The sequence below is a fragment of the Dendrobium catenatum genome, unplaced genomic scaffold (assembly GCF_001605985.2).
Source record: "Dendrobium catenatum unplaced genomic scaffold, ASM160598v2 fragScaff_scaffold_716, whole genome shotgun sequence".
NCBI classification, from domain to species: Eukaryota; Viridiplantae; Streptophyta; class Magnoliopsida; order Asparagales; family Orchidaceae; genus Dendrobium; species Dendrobium catenatum.
In genome coordinates, this window is record NW_021319178.1 from 9,567,985 (window position 1) to 9,589,143 (window position 21,159).

The following is a 21,159-nucleotide window of genomic DNA, read 5'->3' on the forward strand; positions in this document are numbered from 1 at the left end:
TAACAATCAATAATTTATTGAACCTATTTTAAGTTCTCACAATAACTTGATTAACATGGCCCAAATCAATAAGAGTGTCTATTATTATCTTGTTTTTCATATTTCATGCAAATACCTTCAAACCTTATTATTTTATCTTAAAAGTTATAAAAATATCTTCATTTAGTGTCCGATATGCCAAAATAAAAATATTTCATTTTTCAACTATAGAAAACTTCATTATTTTCTATAAATATATATTGAAGCAAAGTGAACCAATTAAACACATAAATTAAACTTTTAGATACCATGTGACAAGATTTTAAAATCTTTCCAACAAAAACTGGTTAAGGAAAAATGGCATCTTTGTTATGCCTGGGAAATATAGATGCTTGCACTCCTTTTTATTCTCTAGTACACCTAATACTACCATAACAAAATTCACAAAATGCTGCTGCAGCAGCTACAACAGGTTCTGGCCTCACTCGCCATTGATGACTACACGATTCACACCACTAAACTAGAAGCAAGCTAAAGAAACAGCAAAGATATCAGCGACGAAAAGCAACAGCCATCAAGCTAGTCCGAGCAGCTTCTCGGTCATCTCCCACACCTTTCGAGCCTTTTCCACATCACTTGCCTCCTGCGAGAGCTGGTTCTCAAATGACGCAGAGTTCTTGTTCCAGCTCCAGTACACACCAGACTTGGTCAAGCTCGGATCACTAACCACCTGAAATCCACCCCCAAAGCAAGATTAGTTAGCAAATGACAACTAAGAGCATCTCCAATGGAACGACAACAACTGTTTGTCATTCTTCCGTCGCTCCAATCGAACGGCAATTCTTACGCCATTTCATTGCGGATGAACAGTGCGACGCCAATATTGGCGTCGCGCTGTTCATCTTCGTCATTTTTTTTTGTTTCTATCGAACTTGCCGAAGAAACTTACGAACGACCGTTACGGGGTAAAATGACATTCGATTAGAGATGACTCGCGACATTTTTTAGTTTCACGGCATTTTGGAGTGAGAGATTTTAGGTTGGAGATGCCCTAAGAATTTGCTTGTTTGATTCAATATTATCTGAATAGGAATGTTGTGTGATTTTAGCCTTTCTATTCTTATTAAAGAAGGGCAAAATTCTAAGAAGCTAAATTGTACCTGTGCCAGCCTATTGCCTGCTTCTTCTTCAGAGACGAAGCCTTTGGTGATATATTTCTGGAAAGGAGGGAAGAGGGTGCGGAAGAGACCAATGTGTTCTCTGAAGAGGCCGGTTGTGGCAATGCAGCCAGGGTAGAGGGAAGCGAAGCTTATGCCTGTGTCCTCATGATATCGCCTGTGGAATTCCTGCATTGTCAGCATGTTACAAACTTTGCTGTCCTTGTAAGCCTTAGCTCCGTCAAACTTGCCACCGTCAATCATCGCCGACCCTGTCGTCTCATTTAGCCCGCCTGCAAGCCCTCGAAGATCTCCAAGGTTGGCCTTTGGTGGAATGTTGCCGGCCAGTGTGTTTGTGTTTCCTGCACACCATTGCCAGCCACTCTCAGTCTTATCAGATTTCATAATGAAGAAGCTAGCACTTATCTAAACTTATATTACATTGAATTTAAATATTAAATATTTATATCTGATCATAAAAATTTTGTGGGTTAAGTTTGTCAAATTCTGTCTGATATGAGCTTCATGGTAAGATGAGTTAATCGTTTAGTCTTGTCCAGGCCCAATTTTCGGATAGTTTAGTGTCTTAGCGTTGCACGAAGATCCAACACGCAAATAAGTCTGATATCAAATTATTGGAAAAATATGATATTATAAAAATATTAAATGATTGATTTTCATCTATAGGTTTAAATTTTTGGGATTGATATAGATATGGTTATTAATTTATTAGTCCAACTTTTACCCATATTGAAAAACATTTTGATATAAAAGGTTAAATTTTTTAGTTAACAATAGATTCAATCAATGATGTATCTTGCCAAACTTATATCCATTTTAGATCACTTTTTAGAATTATTAGTCTAATCAGTAGAATGAAAGACGTCAATGGATTCCTAAACCCACTCCAATAGTCAGGATAAACTAATGATCCTGATATGACAACAAGCCTAATTCAATTGTTAATTATGATTTAGGAGAATAAAAGTGTAATTATTCAAACTTCAATCAACAAATAATAAATAAATTAATGATTAATAGTAAAGAGACTTCATTAAAAATTGATCAGGTTAAGAACTTAACTTGAGGCTTATAAGACTTGAGAATTGTGACTTAAAACTTCTCCAACCTGCAAAAGCATACCTGTGATGGAGCCAACAATGATCAGGCGTCGAGAGGGATAATCAGACTGCTTCATATCCTCGAGCAGCTCTCGTGCAAGCAAGAAATGGCCGATATGATTGACCCCCACACTCATCTCGAAGCCTTCGGCAGTGTAGGTGGGCTCACCGGCCGTGGGGAAGTAGACAGCAGCATTGCAAACCAATGTGTCAAGCGGCATTCCAGACTGCCGGAAATTGCGTACAAACTGACGCACGCTGTCGAGGGAGGCTAGGTCGAGGTGCATGATGCTGTAGTTCTCCTTCGCCATGCCGGCTGATTTTGCAGCCTTCTCGGCCTTGAGGAAGTCACGGCAGGCCATCACGACATTCCACTTGCCGGTCTCTGCCAGTGACTTGGCGGTGGCAAGGCCTAGGCCGGATGAGGCTCCTGTGATCACGACATTTCCCTTTCTCAGCGTTTTCTTGGCTTCAGGCGAGGCCTTGTTGATGGCTGGGGAGGCTGTTGCTGCCGTCTGTGCTCTGATAATGGTCGATGCGTTTAGGCGCTGAAACCATCAAAGAGAGCCAATTTGAATGTCAGGGTACTATAAACTGGCAAGTAGCATGGTGAATTTAAGGTGTTTGTTTGATTGTCAACAAAAAATAATGGTTAAATAAGAAGAAGAATAGAAAAATGTATATTTTTGAGTTTTGATTTTGTAAATGAACTACCAATTTATGTTGACTTAATTTTAGAAAAAATTTCTCAGATTATTGAAAAGTAAATGAATTCAATTAAAATATCACTGTAAGCCGCAGCATCCCCAAGGCTCAATTTGGGCTATGATCGTGTTTATTTGTGATGATTTGAATTATTTGTATATATTTGTATTCAAATAACTCCAACAACACTAAAAACAATGCATAGAAACACGGAAAATCTAGAACAAAGCAAAATCCAAGATCAATGGCTTCTCCCAACAAATTTGGCTCGCACAAGACTCCAATTCTACTCTGCAAAGGCTAATAACACCTTAAATTTGTTCTGCGCAGAGGGCGCTTCTGCACACAAAATGCTTGGTACAGTGAGGATTGTGAACCAAATAGGGAATTTGGGTTGATGAGTTAGTTCTGAATTCGACCCAAATGCAGTAAAGCTAAATGACTAGGGTATTGAACTCAAATCAAATTTAAATTGATAAAACCTTAACTCGGCAGTGCCAGACATGATAAATGCTTATGTTGTGCTTGATTAATGTCACTTGGACATAGATTTGACACAACAATCAAATATGTACACACCAACAATAACCAAATTGCTATAAATATTAAATATAATGTTTGGTTTTAAGGTTGACCCGATCAGCATCCAACCCGAACAAAGCATAGTTTTTCAGGACACTTAAAGTTGACATAAACTTGGGCCAAATTTTACAAAGATTTGAGCAAAATTTTTCTGGGTCAAATATCTGACACCTCTAGGACCAAAGAGGGTTATGAAAGCATTAATCGTACTATTAATACCCGTTACTAAAAAAAAAAATGCATTGAATTCGTTCATGCTAAATTAGGTGTACCCAATGGTGAAATATTCTGAATGAGGTTTAAAAGAACAGATATATTATCAAATTGGCTTAATTTGCCAATAATAACATTGTATACTCAACATTTAAGTGGGAGTGCAGCTTGATATTTAACCTAAAAAAATAGTGCAGCATGATGATGCATTCGCGCAGGGCGTGCTAAAATGATATTTAAACTTGCGAAATGGGCAAGCTGAATCAGGAGCCCAAGTTGATGCAGCCAACTGGGAGGGAAAAAAACAGAAAAAAAGGAAACCCCAACAAAAGTGTACAGATAGCTCAGAAGTGAAAACCAACAGGTCAAATGCCCCATCCACAGCAGGGAAACAGTGAGATAAAATATCAAGAATAGCACATCAAACATAGTTTCAGCAAACTATATTCTATTTATATGAAATTTCCTGTAGCTATCAACCCTAGAAAATAGGAGAAATTATTAGCAAAGTCCGGACCGTTCGGATTGTGAAGTATGCAGCAAATAAACAGTAAATACAGTGTTCCCAAACACTATATATTTAGTATGCATTTACTGTGTACCCCCACAAAATTCAGGTAATAATCTCTCAGAAAGTATATACTCAAGCATACAATCTAGCATGCTACTTACCTTGCCACTTGTAAGCAGAGGTGAACTGAAGCTGGACTTCATCCGGTGCTCAGAGAGATTAACTCCCAAAAAAGCCGAGTCCTTGAGTCCACCATTGGCCTTCCCCTGCACCAAGCCAGATAATTGTTAATAGATGCAGAAAAATAAGCAGATGGACACAAACTTATAAGGACGAAAAAAAGTCTCCAACCTCTTTATGTGCGGAGAGAGCGGATGGGAGGAAAGAGGAGGCCTGGAGTGCCATGGAGGACTAATTGAGGAGCGGATGCGGCGGAACAGCGAAGCTTTATAAATTTGCCGATTAGCTCTTTAGGGGAAACTGGGAAAAGCGAAGCTTTATACACAGGTTTGACAAGGGTGGATACTAGATAAGTTAAGATAGATGTTGGCCCCACATTTCTCCACGTCTGCGAGGCTTCCTCCACTAAGATCTCGCCGTTCGGATTTCTTCTCGTGCGATATTTCTGCCCCAATGCCTCCCTACCGCGCAAACGAAATTACTAAATTATGCCCTGTGTGCTGTCAGCGCCGAAATTATGAGGCATGAAGATTTGGGTGCTTTATGGGGGTGGATCTTTTCTTCTACAACCCGTGATATTTTTTTTAATATTGGGCGAAAAATTGGCAAGTGGAGGATTAGAATATCCTCATTCCTCAACCACGTCAGCAATCAGTCCACCATCTACTGGCCCCCTGGTTAAGTGCCATTGCGGCGATATGCAGGTGGGCGAGTCCGGTGGCATGGCTTGACCGGATGACAAGTGTACTGGTGGGACCGATATGATGCTGCGTGGCTTACGGCATAAATATCATTTAAGAAAATCTTTCTGGACAAGGACTTCAAATATTGAAATTTTTAGAGTTCACCAATCTAAAAAATACAAGCCACTAGAGCACCACGCGCAGGGTTTCTTTCTTTTGCCCTGCATCTTTCTCTGGAAGATTTCAATTTTGTGAACATTTTTTTCTTTTATGACCTTGCTCGTTTATATTCCTCTCACTCTCTCTCTCACTTCCCAGAAAAACCTTAGCACAAAAGCAATTAAGCAACGACTTGGCTAAGCTCCACTACACCTTTTAAGGCTATACAATGATTTCTATTTAGCCCTCTTACTTGAGAAAAAATATATATAAGAAGAAATGTAAATGGGTTATGTCAAAGAACAAAACCCTAAAGAAAAAAAAATGTTACCCCAACAGTGCAGAATAAATAGTTTCTCAACGCGCAGGCTAGAGCAGCATCAAATTCAAATCGGCCTCCACCATGCTCTATAGCGTACACAGCATATCTAGAAGTTCTAAGTTCCAATGAATCGAGTGATTTAGCTGACTTAATGGTTCTTATAAATTAGTTGAATTTTGGATCAACCAAAACCACTTCATATATCCAAATACACCACTGGCAGAGTAAGCAGATAGGAGGTATTGCCATTGAAATAAAAGGCTGATGTCGAGTAGCCGAGATCATACACGAACAGGTAATCCATAATTTTGGTATATTCTGATCACACCTCCTCGGCTCGCAGTTACAATTACCATTCCCCAAGCCAATCTGCTCTGCAGCACCGAATCCCCATTGGAAAGATCACCACTGCTATGAGCACTATTCTTGCCAGAGGAAGAATTCAGCTTTTCTTTAGGCCAAGTACCTGATACCCTGTCACCAAAGGGTCCAGACCTGGTGTTTAGGTCAATGTACCTAAATTCTGGGGAAAGGGAACTATATTGACCACTGGCCTCCACAATCATGTCTGAGTTATTCTTACGGTTTGATATACAAATGCAATTATCTTCTTTGACTTCTAACGACAAAGAAATTCCTTCCAGCCTCGAGCTAGCGTTAGGCCAGGGAACTGCTACTGTGACACCCAGACAGTGAAAATGTTCGTAGGACTGAGAGACACTATTGCTTCTACTTGGACGTGTATCAGCATCATATCTCCATATGTACACATTAGAGTCCTCACTAGCACAGATTACATGCTTGCCAGTTGTTGTTGGGTAGGCACAAATTTGACTGCTTGTGTTGCGAAACCCTGGAAGAAGGAAGAAAATGGATATTTTTTTATGAACATTCCGCAGGAAAAAAATTAGGATTTTATCTTTTGCCAAGATGACAAATTCTAGCATCACATTCGAAGCAAGCATTCAAATATTCAATTAATTCACAAAAGAAAAAAAAAAATCAATCTATCATCATCATCATCTTTACTGATCATATCCCAACTATTTGGGACAAGCATCTGAATCCAACTTCCCAATTCGGTCATGTTGAATGCTAGGTGTTAGCTCTAGTTTAACCAAGTCATTCTACATAATTTCAAGTTAGGTCAACTTTTGCCCTTAACCTTTTTTTTCCTCTTCCTTGCAGATTAATTATAATAACCTTATTGGTGTATCTTTTTCCCTTCATTTTATATGATAAAGTCACTTGATTCCATTTTCTACTAAGTTATCATAAGAAAGTTGATGTGGGGATCGTCGGAAGAATCGGACCTGCAAGAAGAGATTTCCCAATCCAGGAAACAATCACAAACACAAAACTTTAAAGCTTTAAAAAGGAGATAATATTCATTCAATGATCATCTCCTTACAATATCTTACTTATATAAGCTACTAAGAAGGTTCTAGAAAAATTTGTAACAAACTAGATAATATACGTCCAAGAAACATTTTAAGCTAAAATACTCTGCATCAAAAGTGCTAGTTCCACCCTCTCTCTATAATCATATTTTTCACCACCATTTTAGATTTTACATCACATCCGTTTTTAATATTTTCATTTGCTGACATCTTTAATGTCCAACATTCGAAACCCTATAGAATCACAATGAACACAAACAATCCACACTACTGCTTCCTCTTTGAAATCAAGACCTTTTCATCGCGTATATTATAATAAATCAACATAATGATATTCTTTGACTTTATAGATTTACACAAAGTTATGATACAAGGCTATGAAAATTAATCTTGAAGCATAAAAGAAAGAAATTACCTTTGAACTTGTATACAAGATTGTTACCATCAATGACCCGGATTCGTGAGTCAGCAGATGTGATTAGCACTTCTGATGAACTGCCTGGAATAAACTGTTTGATAACACTAATCAAAGAATTGTCCACATATTCACAAATTTGTACAAAAATAATAAAATTCAAACACCTGTTAAAAGAAAATGCAAGAACTACGTATAATGAAAAAAATGTTCTTAAATGGTATCATATACTAGTTAATGACATCCGTATCACTATACAGCCACCAGTCCAACGAGAACTTGGTGTACTACAAGAGCGTCAGAAAATGACCCAAAAGGTGATGAACGTTATCTTTATATCAGACTTGGCTAAGCACAGAACTAGAAATATACAATGAAACAAGGCTCGGTTTGCTACACCTCAGGATCCGAACCGCAGTTTTAATCACCTGCTATTAACTATTCTTAATATATATAATACCAAGCTATGGTTCATATATATACCTTTACATTTCTTTCACAGTTTTTTTTAAAGTTACCACTGTCTGCTCCACCGGCTGCCTCAGCAGAGGTGGTTATTTTCCTTTAGTTTCTTTACTACATATGCAATCTAAAAGGAAAAAGCAGGGCAGAATATTGAATGTTCATGCTACCTCAAATGATGCTCCAGGCATTGGATGAACACCCACAGGGTCTCCATCCTCAAAACTGAAATGAACGGCAACTGCAACTGGAGAGGAGTGACCCCAGAGAAGGATTTACCAAGGTGAAGTCCCTACTTGATCCCCTAACTCTGATAGGTACATCTCTGACTCCAACAATGAGGGTGAAAATAGGCCTGCAAAGGACCCTAGAATCCGTGTAGCCCACGTGACTATCCTCAACAACATCAAAATCAAGACTAGGAGTGTCAATATTTGACACAAAATGAAAATCTGACCTAAAAATTTTAGGTCTGGATCAACCCATTTGGAAAATGGGTCAGGTTCAGGTTTCACCTTTTGCCCGATTGTAATTTCGGATCAGATTCGGATCAACCCAAAAACCTAAAAGCAACCTGAAACTCGTCCTTCACTTGAACTTGTCGCGCTCATCCTTGGGTTGTGCTCGTCGTGCTCATCCCACTCGTTGCTCGAGCAACTCAAGCTAGCCCACTCGCCCGATCGTCACAGCTAGCCCACTTGCCCAATCGTCACAAAGTTTGCTTGCCTGCCAGATCTCATATGCTTGCTCACCTGCTTGTTCGTTCGACTGCTTATGCACTGAGTCACCCGCTCCGCTCGCCAGCTCGACCACCTGTGCAGCACGCTCGCTCAACCACTCGCCTTCAACCGGGTTAGAGGGTCGGGCTAGTTGAAGGTGGATCAGTTTCGGGTTTGACCCAAATCTGACCCAAAAATTCATTGACACCCCTAATTAAGAATATAAGCTTCATTTGATATTCCAATCTTTAATGGTCGTACGCATATTGAAGAGTGCTTGGGTTGGATCAAATCCATGGAATCGCTCTTCAAATATATGGACCTTCCCAACGACAAAGAGGTCAAGCTTGTGGTATACAAGCTTAAGGAAGGGGCAGCCGATTGGTGGGAGCAGTTACAGAGCCACCATAGGCGGGAGGGCAAACCGTTAATTTGATCCTAGGAATGAATAAGGAAACTACTCAAGGGCCAATTATTGGTGGTCGATTACAACAACTATTTAATATTGAGTACAAAAGAATAACTAAAATAACAAGAACCTGAACATTAAAGATCCTAATTATTTTCACACTCCTGCTCCTTTTACCCCACATGAAATATTTTAAACACATATAATGAGCTCAAGAGCCCAATAAGTAACTAAAACTTACAACTAAACCAAAAATATAATAAAGGAGCAATATGCATGTCATCAGTCAAATCATAATAGTAGTATTAATACGATCATGAATCAATGCAGAAATAATAAAACACACATACAGTAGCAGTAATGTCTATAACTAATAAATTGATGCGGAATGGAAGCCAGTAAAACAATACAATGGAGAAATCTGTAAATCAGTACGTGTGCCAAATCACTAAAACATTTTTCGTATCAGTACTATTAATCAATAGAGAAATAATATAAAGGGCTAACATCGAGGTATTATTAAAATTGTTGAAATTATATCAATATAGTATAATCATTTAGGAGTGTACACATACTGTTAAAATATTTTATATCAGTATCAAATCAGTATATTACATGCTTAATATTTTTTGAAAACAAATTGAAAATATATTATAATATTATTATTTTAGAGCACATTCCCTAACAATTATAAAAGTCAAAATTCTCTTTTCAAGCTGAAATCCAACAATTTGAAAACAAACTGAAAATCATGTATGTAATTAGATCTGCTTCGTACATAATTTTTTTTTGCCATCTAAATCAAAATTCTATTGAAGTTAAGTCTTGTTTTATAAATGGTCTTATTTAACTCAATTAGATTTATTAGAATATAGGAGAATAAAAATAACATTTACATTAAGAGCAATTTGGAGTCAAAATCTTGTTTTGCTTAGCAAATCTTGGAACTAATTAATTATTATTAGATATGTTTAATTAGAAAAATATCATTTAGTTATCCTAATCAAGGTTGGTATTAGCAAAATAAAATCATATAAATTCTTCAAATACTAAAATAAATAATCAAATACTTTATGTGAATTTAACAGCTATCATATCAAATAATTTTTAAAATTTAATTCACATAAAATTTAATAAATTTGAATTTATGATATTTACTAAAACCCTCCTTAAGGCCTTCTCCAATCGAACTCCAAACGCATGAATTGTGTTCCTCGCGAGCTCCAGCCGAACCACAAAACTTCAGGCATTTGGTTGCGGGTGAACAGTGCGACGATAATATTGACGTTGCACTGTTCACCTGTTTTATTTTTCTATCTCTATCAGAGTTGTTGAAGAAACACGAGAAAAAGGATAAACACGGTTAAATAATACAAAATGATGTAAAATGAAATTCGATTGGAGATGAATCAAACTATTTTTTTATTTTACTGTATCTTGGAGTGAAAAATAGGATTTTCTACGGGAGATGCCGAAGTCCTATTACTGTGCCACCAAACATCCCCTGGCGTTGTCTAACGCGGGAAAACACGAGACAAAAGATTAACCACCACTTCAAACTCGTCTTTCTCTATCGCGCAAAGATTGCCCAATATCTGTCTAAGCTTCAACGACCGATCGAATCAGATGAAGTTCAAAGCTTTCCTCACTCAGGACGGCGTCAATCTACTCGACAAGCGTAACCTCCTTCTCTCTCTAGCTTGCGCATTTCAACAAACACCTAACATCCACATCTCTTTTCAGGTTTCTTGCCTTCCCTCGACAAAATCGGGCGTGTGTGCCATCTCTACCTCACCCGCGACCACGCCATATTTCTCCACAATCTCCTCGGTGGAGATGGCATTCAGTCGGTAGCCCAGTTCAAAAAGGAAGTCCTTTTCAACGACTACCGCATCTCCAGCCAGAACGAGGACCGCATAGCTTTCGCTATTGACGTCGCCCTTCTCCATCGGGCGCTCCGCAGTGCGCAGACAATCCAGCTCCAGTCTCAAGATGACACTGCTGCTATTCAGATCAAGCTGGTCAAGAAGCTCCCCGTTGGATCCCTCAACCCGGCGCCATTCCTTACATTTGAGACCAAGGGACTAAGGTCCGCCGTTGTTCAAGATGTTCCTATCTCAAAACCCCTCTCTCGAGCTGATGTTGTTCAGCTTCAAACTGCTCTTGATGCTGCTCAGGATCTCCCTCAGGTCCATTTTTTCTGATTTCCTGATTATGTAGATTTGTGTAGGCAGTCATAATTGAAGTTTTAGGACCAGCTTCATTCCTTTTCATACTTAAGCTACAATATCCTTTTTGAGGGAAAGTTAGGGTATAGCTCAAATTTTTATTTGATAAAGAGTGCTTACAAAAACAATAGCTTGGCTAGGGCTAAAGAGCATGATTATGTGATGGGGAGCCACAAGCTGATTCACTTTGAAAGCTACAATTTCATCATTTTTTTAATAACTGTTCTTCTAATGTTGTTTTGTTCCTATGATTTATGATCTTGTAAGATATGGATAATTGATATTCTCCCCAACTTTAGGATATTTGTTATATTATTGAAGAGACTTAGAGATTCAACGACATGCAGTGGTGATGGCTAGGAGCGCTACATTTTCTTAAGTTCATCCTTTGAAGAAAATTAAACTAAACCAATGAAATAAATAAGTGGTAAATATGGGAAGAAACTAACATCCAATCAAAAGGAAGCGACTAGAGAAATTGTTGAGGAAACAATTGTTTCCATCATGTGATTAAGTACTCCAACAGTATTTGTGGATAATCTTATAGGTATTATTTCATTGATTGAAGCGAGGATAGAAATGCCTTCATTGATAAACAATTAGCATTGAGTTCCACTCGCCTATCTTTTTTGGTTGTAAAGCAGAATAAGATTTTTTATTATATCGTGATTGATATCCCTCAAATGGGTTGCAAATCTTCGAATAGATTACCATCCTATATCACATGATAAGCCAAAATGACTATTTTGATAATGTTGAGTGAGTGGCGACAGTAGATGGGAGCGGCGACAAGTAGATGGGATAGGTGATTGATCCATACTTTTGAGGAGCTACATAAGAGGAGCGTTCTACGAGAATAGTAGAAGATTTTTGCAACTGAATTATTTTTCTTAGCCATCTCTGTCCTCAACACATCTTAGAGGATGTTGGAATCAACATTGTCCATGAGAGTAGTGTAGTTGTAGATTGATTTTAAGGGTTAAGTTTAAAGATTTTCTTTTGTGATTTTTGGTTCATAAGAGACCTGGTTGACCACTTTGAGAAAGGTTTAGCCCAGCCCATGTTGTGAGATAGAGCTAAGAGATCTACTTGATGAAATCGTTACCACATCAAAGCTTTGGCACGTTATTTATAGGTGAGAGTTAAGATCAGTGGTACATGAAGAGCTATATGAGAAAATATGAAGAGTATATAATTGTAGTCGGTGTAGATGGCTGTGTAGTGGGCTTATCTTAATGATTATTATGTTATAGGAGGTAATTTTTAATGTGTTTTTGGTTTCAGGTGAATACGCTTTATTAGTTATTCTGGTGTAACTCTTTGCATGCTGGCTAATGGGTATGTCTCTTGGGAAACTTTATGAGATATGATTCAAAGCGGTTTGTGAGATTAGTAAGTTTTGAGTTATTGGAGACTTAGTGTTGACCTGTAATACGAAATAAAAAAAAAAAAAATCACTAATCTCACTTACTCGTCCGACGCCGACTCACACGATCGCAAAATCCCGAAAATCCCGCATTCAGATGTCCCGCATCATGGCTTCGCACGTCAACGACGGGTCTATGCGAGTATATACTATTGAATGCATTTTGTATGATGCATTTATATGATTGTTATATGTATGAATGATATTGTTGGAATGAAGCCCTATGCATATTGCAAATGCTTATGGGAAAATACTTTGGAATGTAAATGCGATGTTAAATGACATGCTTGAATGAAACCCATGCATCCTGCTAATGCATAAAAGATGTCATTTTAAATTATGATTATAATGTCAAATGACACACTTGAATGAAACTCTCTGCATCCCAACGATACATGTAAGAGGTTATTTTGTGATACAATAGCAATGTCAAACGACATTCTAGAATGAAATCCTCAACATCTTGCAAATGCATGCCAGAGGTCACTTTGAAATGCAACAACGATGTCGGAGTGACATGCCCGTATTTTGTAAGTTACGACACGTGTATGCAACATATTAGCATGTAAATACAATGCATTTGTTACAATTAAATGCACCACGCATGTTTCAATGCATATATGAGGGGCATTGTAAAATATTTGCATGCAGTACAAAGGGGTATTTTGTGATTATCAACTATGCAAACAACCATTGTTAATAAACACACCAAATTTATTCAGGAATCTCTGAACGTCTTCTGTTCGCTTGTATGAGTGTTGCAAATTTGGTGGCATTGCGCTTCTGTGGCTCGTGATTTTTACTACTGATTTCCTGCTTTTGCTTACAGGTGAATTGTAGCGTTTTCATCCGACGTAACCATGAGATACTCCATTGTTCTAATGTAGGCTCCGTCCTTATCCGTAGCAATAATGACATGAGATGCATTATGCTTCCATTGATAAGTTACAAACACACCACTTAGTCCATCAAGTCCCCTATTGTTCATACAAGTCCCTTGCGCATATGTTTAAATACAGGTCCTCTATCAGTTGAAATTTCAGGAGCGTCCCAGTGTCTCTCCCATTTGGGGGAAATTTGAGGAGCTGGCCAGTATTTTGTATTTCAGAGTCAGCATTTTATATGTCCTTCATGGTCAGGCATCTTGGCCTCAAAACTTAGTTGTAAGCCCTATTTTCTAAACAAAATAACCTCTTCACTTTTCATATGCATTGAGACTGGAGTTCATGATTTTAAAATCGATTAAGTGGGTTTAGCTGGTAGCTTTTTTCATGTATAGCAATAAATCCAGAGGTCGGGCTGACTATGCCTTTAGTGAGGTATAGTTTATAAATTTCTTTGCACTTCGTTAGACTTAGGTTCGAGGCACTATCCATCAGTAGTTCTCATCTTAGTTCTAGGATTCAAGACAGTGATTGATTTCAATCACCTCATAAGCCCTTACCTTCTAGATATTTTTTCCAACATGTGTTGTTGGAATATAAACCTCAACATTTAAAATATAAAATTATCAATTTAACAAAATTCGATTATAAAATATAAAGCCCAACATGTAATAGTTTGAGTACCTCTATGTTTCCCTCATAATCAATTACTTCTACACTTCATTCCTTTAGCTTTTGATCTCCTCCTTTAAAATTCCTAAAGATCAAAATCTTTGAATAAGAATTTTATATACTTCAAAATAAAAATCTTCAGTCAATATTTTGATGATTTTCAAAAGAAAGAAAACCATTAGTTTAATCAAAAGTTTTCTCAAATATCAAATGCTTAAGATATAATTAACCATGCCCCATAAGAAATTAAACCTCATTTAACCAAATATTGAATGGGGGAAAAATCTATATTGAAAAGTAAAATTATAAATTTTGTTATTGAGACCAGGGGCGGATCCAGCTTCTTTTTTTTTCTGGGTGTGCAAAAAAAAAATTTTCTGGGGGATGGGCAAAGAAGATAGATTGATAAAATTAGAGCAAAAAAATATTTTAAAAAGGGGGGGGGGGGGGGGGGGGGGGGGGGGGGGGGGTAATATTTAATATTTTTTTAGGGTGGGCATTTGCCCACCCTAAGCACATGGGGGATCCGCCCATGATTGAGTTTATAGGAAAATGGTATTTTTGGCCTTCGGGAAAATATATCTTTTTTTTATGCCATGCTCGATCACAAAATATGTAATCCGTTGATGATGAAAAAATTTCTCCAACAACTAAATCCATATATCCAAACAAATTGATCCTTAGAGTTAATGATTCTGTTCAGTGATAGCTCTGCAAGCGGCACCCCCATCTAATGGTACAAATCTTTCCCATTTCTTAATAAATTTGCTGAGTTGTGGCAAAAACTTCTACTGAGGACTACACCCTTGACATATAACTATTATTTTATTTGCCTGATTATGTGTAGGATTAGATCGAGCAACAAGTTTTAAAAATCCATTTGATTTGTGTGGAATATTTCCGAAGTGCAATAATCCTTCCAAATCATCTTTAGGACGACTAAGCATTACATGGCATTAATTTATTCAAGAATCAAACAGTTAAAGGGTCTGAAGGTTTCTTTTTGTGCTTTTGACAGACTTTGGTTCAAGTCCCAGATCTCTCACAGTTGCAGAACTTGGTGGAACGACTAAAAAACGTAGGCGAGTTGTTGATGTTGGCCATTACTCAGTATGGCGACCTCCATCTTCAGGTTTCTACCTCCCTTATTACAGTTGGGTCTGAGTTTCGAAAGCTCAAGGTACTTGGGATTCAAGGTAAAAATTTTAACCCTTTCTTATTTGAGTGGTTCATTAAAAATTTCCTCCACCTGAAGATTGATTAATAATTTAGTTAAATCCTGCAGCTGATGCTCCCTCTGGTGATCAAAACCTCAGTGCACCAACCCGGACAGAAATGGCAATTCAGAGAGGAGAAGCACTCTCTGTGGTATCTGATTGCTTGTTCTTGCATTCTTGCTCTTCTTTCCATGGCCACTGGCTTACTCTTCTATTCTTGTGTTGTTGCTTTATGAATCTGGCAGCAAGTGAGCTTAAAGCACCTAGCTAAGAGCTTGCAGTGTCATCTAGCCAAACCTGATTGTGCCTTCTATGGTGAGATCCTTTTATAATTAGCTGCTCCTTGTAATGTTGGCTTTGGGTTGTGGTTTGCTTACAGTCATAACTGTTTAAATTGCAGGCATATCTCCACAGGGTGTTTGCTTGACAGTGATATTCCAGTTCTTCATCCCTGGTACAAGGTTGACGGATAAATCGATTAGCTTCCACTGCAGGCTTCCAGTTCTCGATACAGGTTCAAACTGAGAAAATAAAACATAAATACTAATTATCAAAGTCTAAAGCAACTGTGCTGTGTTGGTAATAGGTACAAAACTAGTCAAGTGTTGTTTATTATGCCTTTACTATGCATTACACCCTTGATCGAATCTCAATGTGCTGATTTAGGTTTCTTTTAGGATGATTTTCTTGCTACTTTCTAAAGTAATTTTTTAGTACAAAAGTTTTTTGAACTAGAAAATTTTTTATTTGAAAGCTATTTTAGAAAGTGGTAAAAAAAATGTATCATACGAAGCATTAGTCTTAGGCTTCGTTTGAGACGGCTTTTTTATTGCTTCTTAAAGCAGCTTTCAAGTACAAAAAATTAACTTTTATACTAGAAAGCTGTTTTAAGAAGCAGTATGAAAGCCGTCCCAAATTAAGTCTTAATATGTTTCGTAGCAGATTGTCTCAACCCAGAAGTTAGGATGTTTCCCTTTAGCTTTCATAGAAACAAAAGTTTATACTATGCATAAAGGTCAGACAACATGGAAATTAGGAGAGATTGATGTACCTATTTGTGTTCTGGCATTATGGAATGGTTTCATGGTTCAAGGGAAGATCGCAACAAAACTAATTTAATAACAGAATTTCACTGGTATCTCATGTACTTAACAAAAAAGAAGGAAGATTTATTAATGCAATAAAAATTTCCTTATTTATAAAAATAACCCCCAAGCAGTTAAATTTCATAAATTTCTGTATTTGTGTGTGATACAGTCTACTAATAATTAAGAGTTTAACAAATCATTGAGAATGAAGTTGTGGTTTTGTTGTGATCTTCTGGATGTTGGTGATTTTATTGTAAATAGATGCACTTGCAAAGCAAATTCTCTTAAAAAAGCAAATCATAGTATAAATAAGAACTACCGTGGACATTCAAATGAAGAATATTCAATTATTTTCATAATCACAGACTATAATTGTTGCACCAATGGTATCTAATGGAGGGAATAAGAGGATTTTCAAAGATTTAGGTGTTAAAAAAAATCATTTGTTTCAAATCAAGATTGAAGTTCTGCTGGTGCCAAAAATAGGAGATGGCATAAATATGACCCTAGAGCTTTGTCTTGTTAAATGTGCGGTTTAATTTTATTAACTATCTTGAATAAGATTTAATTTTGATTTTTTAATATTGGTGGTTATTTTAGCTGAATAATGTGAATTTTGATGTTCTTTTTTACAATTACTTTGTGTGCTTCATTGCAAATGCTTTTAGATTGAGGGCACTCTCTTTTATATATATATATATATATATGAAATTGGTAGAAGTCACAAATATTTGATTTATTGGGCACAATCAAATGGAGTTTGAATGCACCCTAACGGTTGGTATCAACCTTTTTTTTTGTCCATAACCAATATTATACCTCTTCAGCTGCTAATATTTATTAAAACCTAATAAAAAAACAAGTTTTGAATTGGGTTCGTTGAAAGCATGGCCTTTACATTCTTTTTTTATTTTTTTTATTTTTTTTATTTTGTTCTCATTTTTACAGTAACGATTTCATTGATTTTCTTAGTTTTGGAGTTTGGTTTTTCTTATTTTATAATTATTAAAATATATTGTTTTTTTTAAGAATTATTAATTTTTGATAAGTTTGGAAATCTTAAATATAATGTATTGTAATTTGTAGGATGTGTATTTGGTTGAGTTATTGTAGGTTTAAATGTGTCTTGGCACTTTTAATTTTTGATAGTTTTGATGATTTAAGCTAAATTTTGATAATTTCATATTGAATGAAAATCTTGTACATAAATAGATAAGTTGAAAGCACTTCATAGTAGGTGTAAAATTTTCCACTGGGCTTGACTTGGTCGAAATAATTCCACTTTTGTAAGTAGTATATTACAAATGAATCATTTTCCTTCAAGGAGGGAAGACTGGCGACTAGGATGATAGGCATTAATTTTTGTGGCAATTTCGGATGTATGTGATAGTGGAGTTTACTGGCATCAACAATGATGGCGATGGCTAGTGAGTATTGGTGTTGATGACAATGAGTGCTAAACTTTGCAATGATGAGTGGAGTAAGTAGTCAGTGTTAGTGGTGATGATTGTTGTTGGCCTTATTTGCAAGAATGATTGTTAACATTATTGATGATGATGAGTGTTGGCCTTGGTGATTGCGTTTGACATTATTTATGATAGTAATATTTTACATCATGATGGTGGTGATGGCACTGCCTTGGTGGTGATAGTGTTCTTCAAGTTTTTAGATGATTGGGGTTCCAACCTAGTGGCAACAACAAACGTCGACATTTTTGGTGGCAGGTGTTGATAATGGGCATCAATGTTTTGCATGAACAATGACCGTTTAGGTTATTTACAATGACTAATGTCAGCCTAGTTAAGACGAAGATTGTGGACATTGATGTTGATAATAATTATTAGGGTTATAGAAGATGACTCGCGTTAGCCTTGATGGCAATAATAGACATCAATATTGGTATTGACAAAAAATGCCAGCCTTGTTGGTGATGATATGCATAAATGGGTGTTGGGTTTTGTGTTTAATATGAGTGTTGGCCTTACTTGCGAAAATATATATGAATGTTGTTGATGATGAATAATGTCAAGCTTTTTGGAGACGACGAACATTGGTAGGAGTGCACATTTGGTATGTTTGGATGGTTTAGTTTGCAAATTAGCAAAACCTTTTAGTTTTGGTTGTAAAATTGAGAAAATTGAACTGATCAAACTATTTTCCAATCCGAACAAAACCAACCAAAGTTTAGTTTAGTTTGATTTAATTTGGATGAATCAAAGTATAAATAGTTTTAGTAATGAACCTATTTGTCTTTAAATTTAAATAATATGTATCAAGATGAATGCCAAATAATATTTCCCAAAATTTATAATTTCAAAATGTATAATTAATAATATCAATGTTGATTTTTTTTTTTCACTTATTTATTTATAATTCATGAAATTTATTGATTTGATATTTGAAAACATTAGTATAATTTAGTTTTGGTTTGATCAATTTCACAAAAAAAAAAAAAACTACTAATCAAATTCATACTTTAACAACCCAATCAAGCCGAACGAAGTAAATAAGATTGGTTCGATTTGATATTTTAGATTTTCTTCGAACAATGCACACCTCATGACGTTTTTGTTGTTGTGGACGATGGGTGTCATCCTTTGTGGTGATGAAAAATGTCAATATTGGTATAGACAATGAACATTATCCGTGTAGATATTGTTGGGCATCATATTTGTTGGTGATAACATATATTAGAGTTTTTTATAATGGTATACGTCAGTCTTGATGGCAGCGATGAGTATTTACCTTATTGGTTACAATATACATTAGTGTTGATATCGATGACAGGTGCCAGATATTAATGGCAATAAATGTTGGGGTTATTGATAAAGATAAGCGTCGATCTTTGGGGCATGGTGAGTGATAAATTTGGTGTCGGCTGTCGACGATGGACTTTGATCTTGGTTGTGATATCAAGTGTCATTTTTGTGGGGTTGTTGGACATCGAGTGTAGTGATGACATCGAGTGTTGGTGGTGATTCATGATTGTGGTCAACAACTGTTAATGTTAGCATCAATGATAGAAATTGTAGATGGTGTTTAAGTTGGGCGTCGACGATAGTGGCAACATTGGGTGTTGGTGGAGGCGGCAACATCGACTGTGGAATAGGGGTGTATATGAGCCAAATCAACTCAGGAGCCGACTTGAATCGATTCACTAACGAGTTCACAAGTTAAGTTTATCAAGGCACAAATTCAAATAATCATTGAAGTTTTGATGCATGGGTTTGGTCCATTCAGACTTCAATCTATGGGTTGTTAATAACATTGAGTTTGCTTCATGAAGCCTTTCATTTGGACATTAAATTTGCTAACAATCGAGTTCATATGGTCTCTCGGTTAATTATGAAAGTTCTTAAGTTTAAATACTTGGGTGTTTTGAGATATAAAATTCGTGTTAATATTTGACATGATCAAATTGAGTTTTTTTTTGTTATACAATTACTTCTCTATTTTTAGACATCAAAAGAATCCAGCATTATTTCAGATATTCCAAAAAATTGGAATGTAAAATTCCATTTTAAAAAAGCTATAAGGTCAATTGCTCCTTAGATGTCAACATGGACTTCCTTGGTCTATTTTTTCCCGTAGTTTTCTAGGATTTCTAACTTTTGGTCCTTTGAAATTATCTCGGATCTATGATTCTATGCATACTTAACAGTTTTCTTAGATTTATAAATTTTGGTTCTCTATAATTATTTTCATACATATGATGAAAGAAGCTTAACGCCTTTACCTCACCCCTTATAAAGTGTTGGGGTCAAGGGATGAGTGTCCTTTGAATGAGGTAGAAATCCACATGTTTGGCTGTATATCTTGTGAAGTGGAGACTTGTGAAGTGGAGATGGAATCCATCGACTAAGGTGAAGAGATGAAAGTGGGAATGCTCAGCCAAAGAGGAAGGAGGAGAGTGAAATTACAAGTTTGGATATCACCCATGGTCATGGCTTGAAATGATGGAAGATGAGAAAACAAAAAGGCAAAGCTTAAGAAGTTATGTATATTTCATTAAATTATGACTTTAATATTTATATAATATTATGTCTTTTTTATCCCCACAACTCATTTTTTATGATATAAATCATATAAATATACATTTTGAAATACAAATGAGATTGATATCTTTTCATTCAAATTTGGTTTGATGTCTAGTTTGTCAATCTTTCTTTGGTGATAATAAGAGGTGTAAGTGAATCGAGTCTGCTTGAACTCAAATTGTTAACGAGCTTATGAGTTAAGCTTATTGAGCCACAAGCTCGAGCACAAACTCATACTCAAGCTTGCTTATCAAATGAGCTTGAGTTTGAACTTGATGCCGCTGAATTCTTCTGTTTGTGAGCTAGCCGATTCAGGTAGATATTTAGGATCACATAGCTTCAGATTATTCTTGAATATCAACATTGCTCATAAAAATAATAAACATGTCATTACCTTTCTCATGCCAAGTATGATCAGCCACTAATAATCGATGGTTTAATCTCTGTTGTTCTCTATTAACAAATCAAGTGATACAATACAATCCTCATTCTTAATATAAGTAACTATTCACAAAACATATAGCTATCACTTTACTCTCCCATATACATGTTATGTGTGGAATCTGATTGTGTTGATCAATTTGGTTATT

The 21,159-nt window shown here is 36.4% G+C and overlaps 3 protein-coding genes across 3 annotated transcripts; 1 reads left to right on the forward strand and 2 right to left on the reverse strand.

The window, feature by feature from the left end:
* Nucleotides 1–309: 309 nt before the first annotated feature.
* On the reverse strand, nucleotides 310–4,780 carry LOC110101394 (protochlorophyllide reductase). Its single transcript, XM_020829273.2, has 5 exons — nucleotides 4,620–4,780; nucleotides 4,430–4,534; nucleotides 2,280–2,805; nucleotides 1,140–1,498; nucleotides 310–709 (listed from the first exon to the last, which is right to left on the reverse strand). The coding sequence occupies exons 1-5, from the start codon at nucleotides 4,671–4,673 to the stop codon at nucleotides 554–556; spliced, it is 1,200 nt and encodes a 399-aa protein (XP_020684932.1). The 5' UTR covers nucleotides 4,674–4,780; the 3' UTR covers nucleotides 310–553.
* Nucleotides 4,781–5,434: 654 nt separating this feature from the next.
* Nucleotides 5,435–8,810, reverse strand: LOC110101398. The gene is made up of 3 exons (XM_028695956.1): nucleotides 8,642–8,810; nucleotides 7,428–7,616; nucleotides 5,435–6,465 (listed from the first exon to the last, which is right to left on the reverse strand). The coding sequence occupies exons 1-3, from the start codon at nucleotides 8,808–8,810 to the stop codon at nucleotides 5,894–5,896; spliced, it is 930 nt and encodes a 309-aa protein (XP_028551789.1). The 3' UTR covers nucleotides 5,435–5,893.
* A 1,683-nt stretch (nucleotides 8,811–10,493) lies between these two features.
* LOC110101400 (checkpoint protein HUS1B) lies at nucleotides 10,494–16,091 on the forward strand. The gene is made up of 6 exons (XM_020829280.2): nucleotides 10,494–10,695; nucleotides 10,761–11,206; nucleotides 15,246–15,423; nucleotides 15,513–15,595; nucleotides 15,690–15,759; nucleotides 15,845–16,091. The coding sequence occupies exons 1-6, from the start codon at nucleotides 10,644–10,646 to the stop codon at nucleotides 15,967–15,969; spliced, it is 954 nt and encodes a 317-aa protein (XP_020684939.1). The 5' UTR covers nucleotides 10,494–10,643; the 3' UTR covers nucleotides 15,970–16,091.
* The last annotated feature ends 5,068 nt before the right edge of the window (nucleotides 16,092–21,159 follow it).

Bases quoted from the DNA above. Each gene is read 5' to 3' on its own strand.
- LOC110101398 (XM_028695956.1), bottom strand. From the start codon at position 8,810: ATGAATTTTTGGGTCAGATTTGGGTCAAACCCGAAACTGATCCACCTT. The intron at 7,617-8,641 runs GTGAGCAAGCAT...CATTATACGTAG, and splicing joins GCAGTCGAACGAACAAGCAG to TTCTTGCATTTTCTTTTAAC. The intron at 6,466-7,427 runs GTAATTTCTTTC...TCCTTCTTCCAG, and splicing joins TCTTGTATACAAGTTCAAAG to GGTTTCGCAACACAAGCAGT.
- LOC110101394 (XM_020829273.2), bottom strand. From the start codon at position 4,673: ATGGCACTCCAGGCCTCCTCTTTCCTCCCATCCGCTCTCTCCGCACAT. The intron at 4,535-4,619 runs GTTGGAGACTTT...GGCTTGGTGCAG, and splicing joins CTCTCTCCGCACATAAAGAG to GGGAAGGCCAATGGTGGACT. The intron at 710-1,139 runs GTACAATTTAGC...GGTGGATTTCAG, and splicing joins CAGGCAATAGGCTGGCACAG to GTGGTTAGTGATCCGAGCTT.
- LOC110101400 (XM_020829280.2), top strand. From the start codon at position 10,644: ATGAAGTTCAAAGCTTTCCTCACTCAGGACGGCGTCAATCTACTCGAC. The intron at 15,596-15,689 runs GTATCTGATTGC...TGAATCTGGCAG, and splicing joins GAGGAGAAGCACTCTCTGTG to CAAGTGAGCTTAAAGCACCT. The intron at 15,760-15,844 runs GTGAGATCCTTT...TTTAAATTGCAG, and splicing joins ACCTGATTGTGCCTTCTATG to GCATATCTCCACAGGGTGTT.